We start from the raw sequence: 15,931 nt of genomic DNA, 5'->3' as shown, positions 1-15,931 counted from the left end.
TAAGCAGCGCTGGCCCTGCTGCGGTCCTGCAGCCAGCCAGGGTGTGCAAAGAGGCAGCCCCCTCACTTGTGCAAGGCCCAGGGTACGTGCGGGGTGCTTGTGAGGCATGGCTAGGAAGGCACTGCCTGCTCATGGGAGGGCTGGACGAGGCACTAGGTGCCCCCAGGTTGCCCATGGGAGGGCCTGGATGCTTGTGGAGGCACCGGGTGAACACAGGGTACTTGTGTGAGGGGTTGGGTCTGCACCCCTCCCCAGTGGGACACAGGTGGCCAAGGGACCCAGGCATCTAAGTGACCCCAGCTTCATCCCTACACACACCCACTGTCCCCCAAGGACCCAGGTGTCTGTCCCTGTTTGCCCCATCCTCACCCCAGGCACAGGCAGGGGCCACAAAGCACAGCTCACACATATTTTATTGTCCTGACTGTGACAAAAGGGCTGCGCCCAGGGTGCTCCCGGCACGAGGGGATGTCACCAAGGTGGGGGGGATGTCACTAAGGTGGGGGGATGACAGGTGTCACCGGGGCCGCAGGGACAAGGCAGGGTGTCAGCAGACATTCAGGGCGTTGCTGGGGTTGGGGACAACGTGGGGTGTTGCCAGGGCTAAGGGGGAAGGTTGACGACATGGATGACCCAGCGTGGGGACAAGGGGTGTCCCTGCATGTTGCCCTGTGTGGGGATGTGTGACGTCCTTGTGTGTTGCTGTGTGTGGGAGGATGCATGGAGTGTCCCCACATATGTGTGGGGACTCATGGGGTACACGTCTGTCCCCAGATATGTAACAGGACCCAAGACATGTGTCCCCCTGAGATGTCCCCACTTGGCCATGTCCCATGGTGACACAGATGTCCCACGTCCATGTCCCCCCGCTACGTGCTGCCATGTCCTGTTCGTCAACACACATCCCCGCGTGCCCCACGTCCTACCCGCGCTCGCAGATGAGCTCGACGACGCTGTGCTCCATGGGGACGGGGTCGAGGCAGCGGTGGGCGGCGCTGGCGGCCACCTCGTCCAGCAGCCCCTGCACCACCCGCTCGTCAGCGGCGAAGCGCCAGAGGTAGAGCTGCAGGTAATGGCCATCCACCTGCACCTGCTGCAGCCCAAAGCGCCCCAGCGTCCGCAGCCGAACGCACTCCAGCAGCGTCTTTAGGCTGATCTTGATGATCCCTGTCAGCACCGACACCTGGGACGTGGGGACAGCAGGGACATGTGGCTCAGGGGGACAGGGATGCCCCCAGGGCGGGCAGGCCCTGAGTCACATCTGCACGGGGTTGTGGGGACACCCCTCTCCAGGCCATCACCTCCTAGGATACTCTCATCCAGGTCACCAGTCCCAGGGATCCCCCAAGTCCTGACACAAGGGATGCAGGGACACTGGGGACATGTGGCACAGGGCAATGGGGGCTCCTTCGGCCCGGATTCTTCAAGTACAGGGAGGGCCCAAGTCCCACCAGCACGGGCACATGGGTGACACGAGAGACGCCTTTGTCCTGACTGCCGCTCCAAGCCTGGACACACAGGACATGTGGCACAGGGGGATGGGGACACCCTTGGCCTGGCTGTTGGAAGGATGGGGACGCCCTGAGTCAAGTCAGCACAGGGACACAAGGACACCCTCGCCCTGGTCATCAGCCGCAGGGACACCCTGAGCCCTGACACGCAGGACAGGGGAGCATCAGGGGACAGTGGGAACACTCTTACCCTGGTCATCAGCACCTGGAGACCCCCTGGGCCCCAACACCTGGGTCATGGGGACACCAGGGACATGTGACAGCTGGGCAGGTGGGCAGTTTAGGGACCCTGGGAACACAGGGACTGGGATGGCCCTTGGGGACGTCCCCATAGCCTCACCTTGTTGAACTCGACAGGGCTGAAGATGTCAATGCGTTCAGAGAAGAGCTTCTGGATGTTGCTGAGCAGGTGGGTGTCCATGGGGGCGCTGGGGATGGTGACACCAGGACAGTCAGGGACACGGGGACAGTCAGGTATTTGAGAGAGCCAGGGGGTGCAAGGGCAGAGACACAGGGACTGCCAGGAGACGCGGGGGTGGGGACACAGAGATGGCCAGAGGACACAGGGACAGTCAGGAGGTACTGGGACTGTTTGGGGACACAAACACAGGGGAAGGTGAGAATGGGCGGTGGGTGTGGGGACAGTCAGGGAGTGTGGGGATGGCCAAGGACATGGAGAGACAATCGCGGGACACGAGGTGCATGGGGATCATCAGGGGATGCTGGGACAGTCGGGGGAACATAGGGATGGCTGGGGCAGACAGGGATCATCAGAGGATACTGGGACAGTTTGGGGACACGAAGAGGGTCATGGAGAAGATGTAGCGGGGAGTGCAGGGGTGACACAGGGAGCGCAGGGGTGACAGGGCAGCCCCAGGGGTGGCCGAGAGGTGGCCTGGGTGACAGGGCTGACCTGGGGGTGTAGCTGGGGGCGTAGCGCCCGGGCGCCCGTGAGCTGCTGTAGACGGAGAAGGCGCGCCGGCTCGAGTCGCTGCTCTGTGCCCGCCGCACCCCTTCTTCGAAGAGCTGCCCCACCTGTGCCACAGCACCCTCTCAGCACTGGTATGCCAGAATCCACATAAAATACCCTCTGGGACCACCCCAAAGCCACCCAGGATCCCTCAAATCCTCTGTGAGCCTCCCCAACCCTTCTGAGACACCCAAAGATCCTCACGGACCACATGGAGACCTTGGGCATCCCCTCTTGAGCGCAGCCCGCGCCCCCAGGACCCTCTGGGGCTCCCAACTCTCCTGGGAACCCTCTGGAACATCTGGGAACTGCCTGGGGACTTCAGGACCCCCTGCAGAGGCCCTCTGGAGACTTCCTAGAGTCCTCAAGGACCTTATGGGGACTTCAGGGCCTCTCCAGGGACCCTCTGGGAGATCTGAGACACCCCCCTGTGGACTTTAGGCCTCCCCCAGCCCCTCTGGGCTCCTGGTGTTGCCCCAACCTGAACGTCGATGGCAGTGATGTCCTCGACCACGCGCTTCATGACGGCACGAACGTTGCGGGGCTCGACAGTGCCCAACCAGTCTCGAGTCTCCACGCTCTTCCTAAGCATCTGCGCCACCGCGGCGCCCTGCACCTGCACGTAGTGGTCGAGCAGCCGCTGTGCCGCCCCCCGCGCCTCTGCGCACAGTGCCGGTCCCGGTGTCAGCGCCGGGCCTGTGTCCTGGGGGCGCACGGGACAAGGAGACACGTGGAGACACGTAGGAACAACCCCCCAGCCCTGTGCACAGCGCTGTCCCCACTGGCCCTGGGGTCTGGGGGAAGAAGGGAAGTGGGGGCATGTGGGGATGCCCCTGTGCCTCCACCGTCTGATGTCCCGGGGGCACAGGGACATCAGGGGACACATGGGATGCTCTGCGGGCCACCCCACCTGCAGCAGCATCGCTGCCCCCCTCCTATCCTTGGGGCATCTGGGGGGACTTGGGGACATGCAGAAGCCCCCTGGGGACACGTCGAAACACCCTTGGGGACATTTGGGAGACACTGGCACAGGTAAGGACCCTTCTGCCCCCATGTGCACTGCCATCCCCAGGGTCATATCCCAGATGGACACGGGATGGCAGCAGGGCACAGGGAGGGACCTGCGGACATTCTGGGGTCCCTCAGGGATGTTTGGGGGCGCACAAAGACAGAAGGAAGATCCCCATACCTCCACACACACCATCGTCCCCACCACCGTGTCCTGAATGGACGCTGGGACACAGAGGGGTGCAGAGCCATTTTGTGACATCTTAGGGACACTCAGGGTCCCCTTAGGGCCATTTTGGGGCCAGCTGGGGCAGTTCTGGGAGCTCACCTCTGGGGGAAACTGCTCGTCGGTGAGAGTGAGGATGTAGCTGATGGTAGTGGCCTCATAGTCCAGACAGAGGCGGGAGAGGAGAAGCAGCAGGGCCGGGGGTGCTGCGGGGGCCCCCCGCTCAGCTGGGCTGTCGGCGAAGCCCCGGGCAGTGCGGCAGAGCCAGCGCACAAAGGCCACCACCAGCCCTTCGCGCACTGCCTCCACGCAGAACTCCCCCTGAGACCAAAAACAGTGGGGTTACAACCCAAAAATACAACCCTGGGACCCCGAAAACCCACAAACTACCCCAGACAAGCTCCAAACTGCCCCAGTGACCCCCCCCACGCTGCCTTGTGCAAGCCACAACCTGCCCTGTGCAACACCCAAACTCCCCTGTGCCAAACCCATGTTGCCCCAGTGACCCCCCCAAACTGCCCCATGGCCCCCTGTGCTGCCCCACAGCCCACCTTGAAGTAGGGCAGGCTGGCGAAGGCGACATCCTTGGCGGTGAAGAGCTGCACGTAGGCCAGGACGGCCTTGAGCTGGCCAAGGATGGAGGAGGCGAGTGTGGCCAGGAGATCGGGCAGGCCGGGACCCTCCTTGCCAGGGGGCCGGGGGGCGGCCAGCGCCTGGCGCACGTCACCCAGGCACCCCAGGAAGAAGGTCTGCAGCGCCCGCAGGTAGCGATCCACCCGCTCGCGCGCCGCCCGCGCCACCAGCGCGGCACCGGCCTCGGCCCCGGCCGCGGGCAGCAGCTCGAGCAGGGCGCGGAGGCGGCGGTGGAAGCGGTCGAGGGCCCGCACCAGCAGCGAGGTGTCGCCCAGGCCCCGCTCCAGCGCCAGGCGCCGCTCCAGCAGCTCAAAGTAGCGGGTGGTGAGAGTGGCGGCGAAGACTTCCAGGCGGCCATCCCCAGCCCCTGGGCGCCCCTCAAAGAGGCTGCGGTACGAGGCCGCGAGGAGGCACAGGTTGCCTACAAAGGCTGAGCTGCCACGGTCAACGAAGTCGAGGATGTCAGAGGCGGGGGGCGGCGTGGTGGCGGTGCTGCAGGGGTCGGCCTGGGGCAGCTCAGCCTCCAGCGCTGCCAACTCGGCCTCGAGGCGGGCCCCGGCGTGGCCCAGGAACTCCTCGCACAGCTCCTCAGGTGGCTCTTCCAGCTGCAACAGCATCTCCACGCACTCGGTGAGCTCCTTTGGGTCCAAGGTGTCATCCCTGGCGGGTGGGGGAAATGAGGTGGTTACTGGGGGATGGTAGGAGGTTCCAGAATTAACAGTGGCACAGCAAGAAAATGGGGAATAAGCAATAAAAGTGATCAGTAAGCTTCAGAGTAAATAATAATTATTCACAAAACAAAGGGGGAAAGAGTCCTTAACAGAATCAGCTTGTTTCAAAGTTAACAGTGGTTACAGTAATAAAAAACTCACTAAAGATCATCAGTAGGTTCCACAGTTCACAGTCGTAATGAAAAGTCCCTAAAATTCCTCAGCTGGTTCCAGAATTATCCCTTTACCATAAATTCATGAGAAAAACCCCATATAACACAGCCTTTTAAAAGCTCTCAGTAGAGGTCAGAATTATCCCTCTTACTCTACAAATGCTCTGCACAAGGGATGGTTCCTGGGGTTGCTATCAATATGCTCCAGGGCAAATGCCCCCCTTCCTAGGGTGTTTCTTGGGGGCTGTTATCATTAGGCTCCAGATTTAACACCCATGACCCCTTGAAAAGCTGTCTCCTGCCGCTGTTATTGGTAGGTTTCAGAGTTAATGTACCACAACCGCCACCACCCCACCAAGAAGGCTGTTTAATGGAATGGCTATTATTAGTCTCCAGAATGAACCATCCTGCCCCCACCCTGCTGTTTCCCAAAGCTGTCATCAGTAGGCTCCAGAGTGAGCATCCCCCCCAAACCCCATTTCCCAGAGCTGCCGTCAGCAGGCTCCAGAGCGAACGCACCGGAGGCGTGCGCGGAGGCGCTGGGCCAGGTCGGCCATGATGGCGTGGCTCTCGTCCTCGATGGCGCAGAAGGAGGGCAGGTGGCGGTAGTGGCGGAGCACAGCGCGGGCGCGGGCATAGCAGCGCAGGGCCCGCGCAGGCTCTGCCCCCGGCGCTGCCCACCGCCGCAGCCGCCCCGGCACCTCCACCAGCGACTGCAGCTTCCGCAGCAGCGCCTGCACTCCTGGGGGGACCAGGGGGTCAGGGGCAGACATGGGCATGGGGGCAAGAAAGGGACAGGGCTAGAAAATGTGGGCAGGGCCAGGAGCTGGATCTGCCCACCTAGAATCCCCTCACCCCCCAGATCTGCCCCTCCGCCCCCCGACTCCGTTATCTGCCACCAACACTCCAGATCTGCCCCGGGTCTCCCAACACCCTGCTGTCTGCTCCCAGCCCCCCGGATCTGACCCCTGGGGTGTCCCCATCCCCCTGAATCTGCCCCTGAGCCCTGCCCCGCCATTATCTGCCCTCCAACCCCTCAGTTCTACCCTGTAATCCCCAGATCTGTCCCCCAAAGTCCCCACCACCACCTGCAACCTTCCCCTGCCTGCAAGACCTGATCCCCAGGATCCCCTCAACCCCAAGATCTGTCTCTCAACCCCCACATCTGCCCCCCAAGCCCCAACATCTAACCCCCACAGCCTCCCCCAACACCCTCGGGTGCCCCCCACCACGTACCAGCCAGCTGGGCGCCGCGGCGGTGCCGGTCCTGCAGCGCGGCGCTAACGCGGGCGCTGGAGGTGCTGATAGCAGCCATGTTCGCAGCCAAATCGTCCATCTCTGCCTCCATGCGCCGGAAGTCAACCTTCATCTTTCGGATGGTGTCTGGGGAGAAGGAATCGGGTGCTTGGGTCCCTTGGCTGCCCAGGACCCCCCAGTCCTTCCCAAACGCCTGGGTCCCCCTGTGCTGGATCCTCACCAGTGGCAGAAATGAACTTGTTGTAGTTCTCGTAGAGGAGCGTCTGCATGTCACTGTCGAGGGCGCGGATCTCCCGCCCCAGCGCGGCCTCACGGGCCAACAGCTGCCCCAGGGGGCACTCGCTGCGCACCTGGAGGGGGCAACAGTTGTACAATTGCCCCCCACAACCCCTTGCCCCTCATGGGGCCCCACTGCCCCCTGCAGTCCTCCAACTGCCCCCCCCAGGGCCCTCAACCGGCCTCAATGGCCCTTCTAGGACCCTCATCCGCCCCCTGAAGCCCCCCACCCGTTCCCCTGGGCACCCCCATGATCACCTGCTATCCCCCCCTCCCAGCCCTACCTAGCACCTGGGGAGCCCTAACTGTCCCCCAAGCCCCTAAATACCTCTCTCGGGTCCCTCCTGGGACCTGGAAATGACTCCAAATAGCCTCCTTCTGTACTCCGGGGCCCTCCTGGGATCCTCAGCTGCCCCCCAGGAGCCCCTAACTATCCCCCCACGGAGCATTAATTGGCCCCGCCCCTCCCAACTACCCCCCAGGGGCTTCAATATTGTCACCAGAGGGAAACATACAGAGTCCTAAACAGATCTACAGGGTCCCCATAGAGGCCCTTGCTGGAGTCCCCATCGGCGCTGGGGGTGCCCTGAGGGTGCTCCGGGGACCCTACAGAGCCCCCGGCCGGGCCCACGGGACGACCACAAGGGTCCATTATGGGGGGCTGCAGAGCTCCTTCCGAGGTCCCCCCGGGATGTCACAGCGCCCTCGGGGGCTGGGGAGCCGCGGGGGCCGGCCGGGGTCGGCTGCGGCCGGGGTCTCCCCACGACCTCCCGGGGGTGGGGGTGGAAGAGGTCGGTGTAGGGTCAGAGGTCACCTTAGTAAGGAAAACTTCCGGGTCAAAGTGGGGCCCGTTGATGTCGGCGGGGTCCGGAGCCGCCTCCGCCGCCTCCGCCGCGGGCGGTCCGTAATACCGCTGGAGCGGCCCGTGGGGACGCCGCCACCCGCCGCCGGTCCCAGTCCCGGTGCCGGCCTCGGGGCTGCCCCCGGTGCCGGTCCCCGCCGCCTCCACCTCCGCCATCGCTCCGGCACTTCCGGTCCCGTCCGGTACTTCCGGCCCTTCCCTACAGCGTCACTTCCGCCGGATCTTCTTAGTCGCTGTGGCAACCAGCCGCCGGGCCGTCGTGGTGGGGCCGGGACCCCCCGTCGGAGGAGACGCCGGCCCCCGAGGCGTGAGCAGCCGGTGGCGGCCTCCCAGCCCCGCGTCCCCCTCCGCGCCGCCATCCGTCCCGGGTCCCCCCGATCCTCCTCTCCACGTGGCTCCGAGCGGGTCTCCATCCCCACAGGCCTCCCAGCCCCCACCGGAGGGTCCCTCTCCGGGCCGCGGGGGCTGCGCAGGGGACACGTCCCGCCTCCTCAGCGCCTCCAGCCCCTCCTTCCCGTTGAGGGCTGGCAGGGGCCGCCGGCTGCCGGCCCCGCTGGGATGGTGGGGACGGGGAGGTCGGGGATGGGGACACCTCAGCTCTAGCCAGGACCTTGCCCTGCCGGGCAGCGTGGCCACGTCACTCCTTTTTGCCTCAAACTCGGGATTTTGTCTTTGAGTAGCCTTCTAAAAGCACTCGAGGGATGGATTTTACCCACCCCTAAACTCCTTTTTTCTCGCCTTCACACTCCTCCCCAAGAAGGGCAGAAATGACAGCCAGTAACAGCAGCAGACCACCCGCAATCTCCTGACCACGCAGGAGGTTTCCAACAGGCGTGCCACCGGCACAGGGGGACTAGCAAAACGTGTCCGGGCATGCACACAGCAACGATGACACGGGGCAAATGCGCATACATCAGCGTGTCGTGCCGGACAGCCTTCCCCGAGGACAAGGCTTCTTGAGAACAGGGCACCGCCGTCACATTTTGTGGGGTTTTTTGTCCTCACCATTCCCCTTCCGTGTGACGCTGATCTTGCATCCGCAAGCGGGTGATGCACCCGCAGCATCTCTGGGACCTACAATCCCACCTTCAGACAATTAACTGCGTTCTACGAAGTCCAGTAAACAACTATAAGCATATGGATTCAGAACGCGATTACTTTTGGTATTTCACCTTGTCCCATTATTACCAAAGAATTTTTTGACTGCTTGCTGCAGTGATCCCAGCTGCGTGCCATGCGCTTTGGCCCCTGTGTTAATTGTGACACTAGCATTCAGGAAAAGTACAAACTCTTCTGTATGTAACAAGTCACTGTAACGACTTGGAGCTGCACCTTCAGATGGCGCTGCAAAACCATGCTTAAAACAACAGTTCACAGCTGAGTTCTAATTCTTAGGTTATTACAACTTCAATAAAGCCACCCCCACATATTTTGCATATTCACCTTGAGCTGGGGGTGTACGCATGAGGAAGATCTGCTCTCTCTAAATTTTATGCCTCAGAGAAAAGACTGTAATATTACAACTATGGGCAAGCACTGAAACCAAACAAATTACTCAAATAACCAAATATTTTGATAAGGTTGAAGGGCTGCGTGCTGGCATATCTTCAAGAGAGACGCCCAACGCTAAGGCTGTCACATATTTGATCCTGCACCCTATAGTTGTGCTGCTTTCAACTGTCTTGCTATTGTTATTAACGCGTATTGTGAATTTTCCTTCTCTCAGATTTCGCACTTCTTCGGCGCATTCGCTGCTGCGCAAGGTTCTCTTGCAACACATCTGAACCAAATTTTGCTGAGAACTTCCTAATGTTGCGGCCCCAGGTTTCAGAGCGTTGAGCACAGCTATGTGGCGCTATAACCGGTTCCTGAAACGAGATGCCGCAGGCTCCCGATGGAATTCATCACCTGGCAGAGCTTACGCCGCTTCCTTTGCGCAACGAAGCCTTTGCTCCAGCCTCGCATGGACACCTTATGGCGGCAAACGCCACACCAACAGGATACGGGCGCCCCCCGGGGAATGCAGGCAGCGGGAGCCCGCAGCAGAGCCCGGAGGAGTGACCGGAGGAGCATGGGAGTGCACAGGGCCCACAGGATCCCACAGATGCAGCCTCCAGCCCACCGCTGTGCTGGGGTGGGAATCCAAGGGCGGCACAATTCACCTGAGGCTCAAGAACCTTTAACTTCGATTTTTCAGTTTAAAACTCCTGAGGTTAATTAAAGTTATATGTTTTTAAAGATCCTTTTTTTGAGTTCTAGAGGAATTCAAAGGGTCAGAGACAAAGCATTAAAAATAGGAAAAGGTTTCCTTGGCAAAGGAAGGCCAAAGGAAAGTCAAACCTGGATCAACAGTTGGACTGTTTAGTGCCCAGACCAACACAGAAAGATACTAACAACAGTTCTCCCCTGCAGCTCAACTTCTGAAGTGTCGCTTGTTCCGAGGGAACACTGGAGAAACAACTCATCTTCTGAAGTGGCACAGGCAGAAGTTGGAGAGCAGTGAATGACCCGCTCCTTCCGAGCTAGGGCAGCTCTGCTCGAACCCCCCCATTCCCATTCATGGAAGACGTGCCATTTCTCAGGCTAACGTTGGGCTTTGAGGCAGCAGGTTCTCCACAGTTCGAGCAGAACACCTGAGTGATCTGATCTTGGTATTAGCCTCGCTAACATGTATTCACGAGGAAAAAAAAACTTGAGGAAAAATATTGTAAAAACGGAGCTTTATTTACAACAGTAAAAGCAAACCCAAACCACCACCATTATGGAGACCAGGCTGTTCCAGTGGCCTTTCATCAGAATCATCTGCTTCAAAAAATCAAAACAAAGTCCATCAATTCACCATCATTCTTCCAAATGGAAATGAGTTTGGAGCTGCCGTGTCTTGCCGGAGAAGCAGGAAGAAGAACCAGAGAAAGTCATTGCTGCCTCCTTTCTACTTGCCTTCCCTGCCTCTTTTTCCCAAAAAAGACACCTAATCCAGTTAGGGTAGTGTTCTGTTAGCAGTTTGGTACAGCTGGAACAAAGGACAACGCAGGCCGTTTACAGATCAGGAGCCGGGTTAGTCCAAGGACAAAGGAATTCCCAGTGGGTACAAGGAAAGATCCAGCCATTGATGAGTACAGGCTTGCTGGAGAGGAGAAAGGTGCAAAATCAAGGAGGAATGCTTTAGTCCTGCAGAGGTGGTTGTTACAGGAAGATAAGAGAACCAAATAAGCAAAGACTTTCAAAAAGGAAAACCAGAATGCATGAGCAGTTGGTACAGAAAATAGAGAAGATGAAACACAGCGGCTCTGCTCAGCCGCTTTGGAAAGTGAAAGGTTTATACAACAGGCAGCGGAGGTTTGGCTGAAGAGAGAAAGAGCATTTTATTTTAAATTCTTTCTTCTTTCTCCCAACAGGCAGAGTACTTTTAAAGTTACAGATCTCACTTCAATCATAGGCAGATTTAAATCATTCAGCTATGGAAGAACACAGCTGGGGTTGTGACGCGAGTGAGCAGCCAACAACCAGCCCAGCGAAAGGCAGGGAGGGTGAAGGGAAGATGGGATTCCCAGCTACTGCACTCCCAGAGCTGCGTGCACCACCTCGGGAGAGGAAATCCGGCATGCACTGCAGCGTTCATCGGGAGCGACTGCTTTGGAAACAAATCTGGTAGGGATGCGCCTTGCCACACATCTCACACGAGCATTGCAGGCAGGGATCCCCAAAGTGCTATGAAAGGCAAAGCAAGCGTTTCTTAGGTTACCTTCTACGTGAATAAAGAAAAAAATCAACCCTCCAATCAAATCCTTCCTTGACTTCCCACCAGCACCATTTAGGAGTTTCACTTGACCTCAACCTCTGCTTTTATTTGCACAACATCTTCCCAAAGTGCTCTAATACCAGGGTACCACAATAACTGAAATTAACTGTACCTTTTGCTACCAGATTTTCTTTACACTGATTTAATAGTCTAAGGGAGTGCTCACTTGCGAGTGTGTGGGAAGGTACTGAAAGATTCTATACGTGCGTAAATCACAGCGGCTTATGGACTTTGGCCCTCCCTTCTTGCAGGGTTCATCCCCAGCTTTACCCAGAAGGATGATAAAACAAGACCAAGCTAGCATTCAAACAGTCTTGCTCCTCTGCAACTCTTCACTGCAACAATTAGAGAGTATCGGGGTCCAGACCTACTGCTAATTTAATTTCAAGAGCAGTACAGATTTCATTTCAACGCACAGACAGCAGGATATTAGCAGTCTCCAAGTCACGGGGCAACTGAGGCTGGGTATCAGCTGAGTGGCCACGCTGGAATGTAAGTCACATATTCATACTTCCAAGTCTCATAAATCGGCATCCTAAACTCTACGTCTTCCAACGCTCGGCTGGCTTATTAAACTTCTGATTATCAATTATTTTGATTATTTGTCAGCCACATCTCCTCACAAGCCTAGTACCGAATATCAGCAAGGGAGGTAAGACAAGAGTGGCCCTTAAAAATAGGCTGCAAGACACGGACAACAAGGCAAGAGATAAAGGCGTGAGCATTTAACATCAAAATCCTGCTACACATGAAAATCCATTTAGAATCAGACATACTCGTTTTATAAAGACAGAGTCTGAGACCAGCCAGAACAATGACAAGAAGGTGGTGGAAACACAAGTTATTTGGAAGGTCTGTCTGGAACATCTCAGAGACTCCACCACAGGGCAAACTGAGAAAGGCGTAACAAGTCTGTCAATCATTGTGGGCTTTGTTGTGTAAAACTTGCAGAACAGCAAGCTCAGGTCCCTGCTTTGGACACAAGATAGTAGAGGATGAAGAAAACAACGATCAGTCCTGCTGAAACAGAACAGAGCAACTTGCGATTGTCCCTCCCGGAGCGCGTCATGGTGGAGAAGCGCTTCACGCTGCCAGTTAGGAGGCCAGTCACACTCATAAAATCTGAGTCCTGAATGAGAAAGAAAATTAAGATGGAGGCATTACAAACAGAGGAAGATATCCCTGAAGAATCTCCTACTTCCTGGCTAAAACACATTCGCACAGGGAGCCGCACAGTAGCTGCCAGTCTCTCTGCGCCCATTGCGTCTCTCTCAGAAGGTCCTTCTCCTCCTGTGCTCAGGCTCCGGGAGCAGCACCACTCCCACCACCCTCAAAACAGGGGAAGGTCGGTTCCAAATGTAAAACAAACTGCCTCCCCTTCTTTAAAACAGGGTCAAACTACCTGCTGGACTGTTCAATTCTACCTGAGCAGCTTATTCTGCCTGGTGCAGCTTGTTAACAGCAACTCTACAAGGGAGTGCTTCAGCCAAAGGAAATTCCCCTACGTGAAGCTAGTGCCATTAATGTACACTGGGGCAGGCTCACACGCACAGAAAAAGGTGCAATTTCTTGCCATCAGTTCTATTTTTCCTTCAGCGTGGGACAGCACGCATGTGCAACTCCACCAGAGGGTGGCAAACAATTCTCAAATTAATGCAGTTCAGGCATTTTCATTTTGACTTCTGGTCTGTTTTCCATGTCCACAAACTACTCACAGCTTCTGCTCCTGTTGCTCCTGAAATGCTTCAAAACCTTCTCTGTAACAGAAGCACAATTTCATGCCGATTGAGAGCTGCTCCTTTAAGGACTTTTGCCATTACACCTTTTATTCCGATTCTCCATTCTCCTGATTTTCGGGCTGAGCAAATATCCATTTCAGACGCTCCAACACTGTCAGCACACACTGTTATTACGCTTCCAAGCTGAGATTACACCTTTGACGCAACTGGTTTCAACACTACAATTATCTTTTCTCTCGCTTCCACGCACTAGCTCTCCAACATCCAGCGCATGCAGAAAAGGCTCTCCAAGCACTGGCGTTATGGTGCTTTTCTCGGATCTCTGGGCTGGATTCCCTTCCTCTCACAACTCAGTTAACAAATTACCTTTCTCCTAAAAATCCTCCACTGGCTCTTTCTGCCTTTCTGCCAGGAATGCGCTATTCTGGCCTTTCCCCAGTGCACTGTGATTTCCATCAGCACCCAAAGCTTAAGAGGCAGATTACTCTGGAAAGCGATTTTGGTTTTATCAGGTGTTGCGTATCAGAAAGATGACACAACAGGGCACCCAACAACCTGAGTGGGCCCAACGGATCAGCTTTGCTGCTTCCAAAGACGTCTGTGAACTACAAAGTCCTGACAGGTACTCTGTGTTTCAGGGGTTATAGTGAGAAACCCTGACCGATTTATACAGCAATGCCAAAAATCACGGGAGCAGCTGAGGAAGAGGCCCATCTCCCAGCACTAGCCACAGGAGGCAGCTCTTTAATCCCAGTAAGGAGTTAATCTCCACTGGATTTCTGAAGGGTGCTGTCCTACATCAGTCTTTCCAGATACTAGATACCAACCATGTCTCCCATTCAGACCAAGTGATACTAGCAGCTGCTAAGTATCTGATGTTTATATATCAACCAGTCCACTGGAAATGGGTTTAGTTACATTCCCTGGTTTGCCAATCCGACCACTGGGACCTAACTTTGTCTGCTAACTTTGAACTGCTGTTAAACTTTCACAGTTAAGGTAACTGCTGACAGCCAGCACAAAAAAGCCATGATTTTTACATGTCATCGGTTCCTTACCATGCCATCCAGGTAACGGTTTTGTTCGTCAGCGTCTTTGTCAATGTCCAGAGCCAGCTACACAGGACGAGGGAGGAAACAGTTATTAATGAACTTTTAACATAAAGAGAATCTCTAACACATCTAGGGCTGGTAAAATTTGAAATGCATATTAAAAAAGCAAGCCACTGCTTCCCCGTCTCCTACATAGACAGAGGCTTCTTTGGTAGAGGAACAAAACAAGATTCTCATTTTGGTTTCAGGTTGTTGAAGTTTTTCAGCTCTGGAGTGCTGAAAATAAAGCTTGACTATCTGAAACTGTCATATGTAGGACAGGAGCATTTAAACGCTGGGACATAGCAGCAGGAATTCAGAGCCTTCGCTTCTACAAGGTGAGTCAGTGACTTCTATTATGCTCTAAATCAAAGTATTTGATGTTAGTAGGAGCAAACTAGCTTTAAGAACAGCACTTACATAGAGACATGCATGTGTTTTTCAAAACTAATTTACCTGCCTTTTCACTGTTACTTTTTTCCTGAGGAGGTATGCTTAGCAATACCCCTCTGCGCTGCTTTTGTTTCTCTCTGTGCCTAATACTCCTTCCCCGAGTGCCACAAAAAACACATAATTCCCATTAGATGATGTCGCTAAACCTCAGAAGGAAAGTGGGAATTCATAAAGCTGTCCCTGGCATTTCACAAGTGAAAGTTAACCATTATATCACCAACAACTAAGAGTCATTAATACACAGGAAGCCCTCTGTATTGACCACAGGCTTGCGCCTCCCGCAAGACCCTGCACGAACAACCGAGATAACCCATGCCCTGTCCTTCCTTTACCGCAGCACCTGACGTGCACTCGGCGACTCACCGACTTCAGCCTGGTGACCTTGTGGGCTAGGCTGTCTGCCATACGCTTGTTCTCCACATCCAGCATATCCTCCACGGCACCTGGGCTCTGACCTAGGGGGAAAAAAAAGAGGAGAATGAGTTTCATCTGGCCCGATACAAGCACTAGCGTATTTGCTCACCCAACGTGGCGGGCGAGGCAGAGCGAGCTTGTTGCCCAGCCGGTCTCCGGCACGCCACGAAGGCCGCTGCAGCTGCCTCCTCGCACCTGCGGCCTCCGGGGGTTTGCGCCATGGAATGCCCCTGAACTCTTTTTGACAAAGACACACCAAACTTCCCCCAGACGGATGGGGTTAGCGAACCCCGACGTGCGGCCCGAGCCGCCACCGCCCAGCCGCAGCTCGGAGCGGTGCGGGGGCTTCGTGCGCCAGCGACGCCTCCAGCGCTGCCCCACTTCGGGCTCTGGGCGACGCCGAGCAAATGCGGAGCGCTTCGCCCCCTCAGCCATTTCGGGGCTCCCCTGGCTCTGCCTTCCCCGGAGGCACCCGGCCGCCCCCGGGCCGGGCCAGGCCGCAGGCCGGAGGCGGCTCCCCAGCGGCGGCGGGCGGGCGCACCCCCCTTCCCCTCGCCCCGCTCAAGCGGCAGCGGGGGCACCCACCCGCCCCCCAAACAGCGACGGCGAGGGGATCCCCCACCCGACCCCGCCACCCCTCGGCCCCTCACCTCGGCCCCACTCCGCCATGGCGGCCCCCGGCCCCGCCTCGCCGGGCGGAGCCGCGCCGGCCCCCGCCCCCACAAAATGTCCGCCGCCCTCGGCGCTCCCCCCGCGGCGAGGGACGGGGGGTCGCGCCACGCGGCGGGGGGGGGGGGGGGGGCCGG

General features: G+C 57.1%; 2 protein-coding genes across 3 annotated transcripts; both read right to left on the bottom strand.

The window, feature by feature from the left end:
* Positions 1-395: 395 nt before the first annotated feature.
* On the bottom strand, positions 396-7,827 carry VPS51 (VPS51 subunit of GARP complex). 2 transcript variants are annotated; one of them, XM_075095319.1, is made up of 10 exons: positions 7,579-7,827; positions 6,709-6,838; positions 6,468-6,614; positions 5,751-5,973; positions 4,267-5,008; positions 3,818-4,036; positions 2,963-3,184; positions 2,425-2,546; positions 1,852-1,939; positions 396-1,183 (listed from the first exon to the last, which is right to left on the bottom strand). In XM_075095319.1, exons 1-10 carry the CDS (start codon positions 7,780-7,782, stop codon positions 923-925), a joined length of 2,358 nt encoding a protein of 785 aa, XP_074951420.1. In that variant the 5' UTR covers positions 7,783-7,827; the 3' UTR covers positions 396-922. The 2 variants fall into 2 exon arrangements, with proteins under 2 accessions (XP_074951420.1, XP_074951422.1); XM_075095321.1 differs by lacking the exon at positions 7,579-7,827 and adding an exon at positions 7,280-7,350.
* A 2,502-nt stretch (positions 7,828-10,329) lies between these two features.
* BET1L (Bet1 golgi vesicular membrane trafficking protein like) lies at positions 10,330-15,902 on the bottom strand. Its single transcript, XM_075095333.1, has 4 exons — positions 15,776-15,902; positions 15,075-15,166; positions 14,226-14,282; positions 10,330-12,557 (listed from the first exon to the last, which is right to left on the bottom strand). Exons 1-4 carry the CDS (start codon positions 15,792-15,794, stop codon positions 12,390-12,392), a joined length of 336 nt encoding a protein of 111 aa, XP_074951434.1. The 5' UTR covers positions 15,795-15,902; the 3' UTR covers positions 10,330-12,389.
* Between the last annotated feature and the right edge of the window lie 29 nt (positions 15,903-15,931).

This window comes from Phalacrocorax aristotelis, chromosome 5 (assembly GCF_949628215.1).
Source record: "Phalacrocorax aristotelis chromosome 5, bGulAri2.1, whole genome shotgun sequence".
In the NCBI taxonomy this organism is placed as follows: Eukaryota; Metazoa; Chordata; class Aves; order Suliformes; family Phalacrocoracidae; genus Phalacrocorax; species Phalacrocorax aristotelis.
This window is presented reverse-complemented; position numbering and strand designations above follow the sequence as displayed.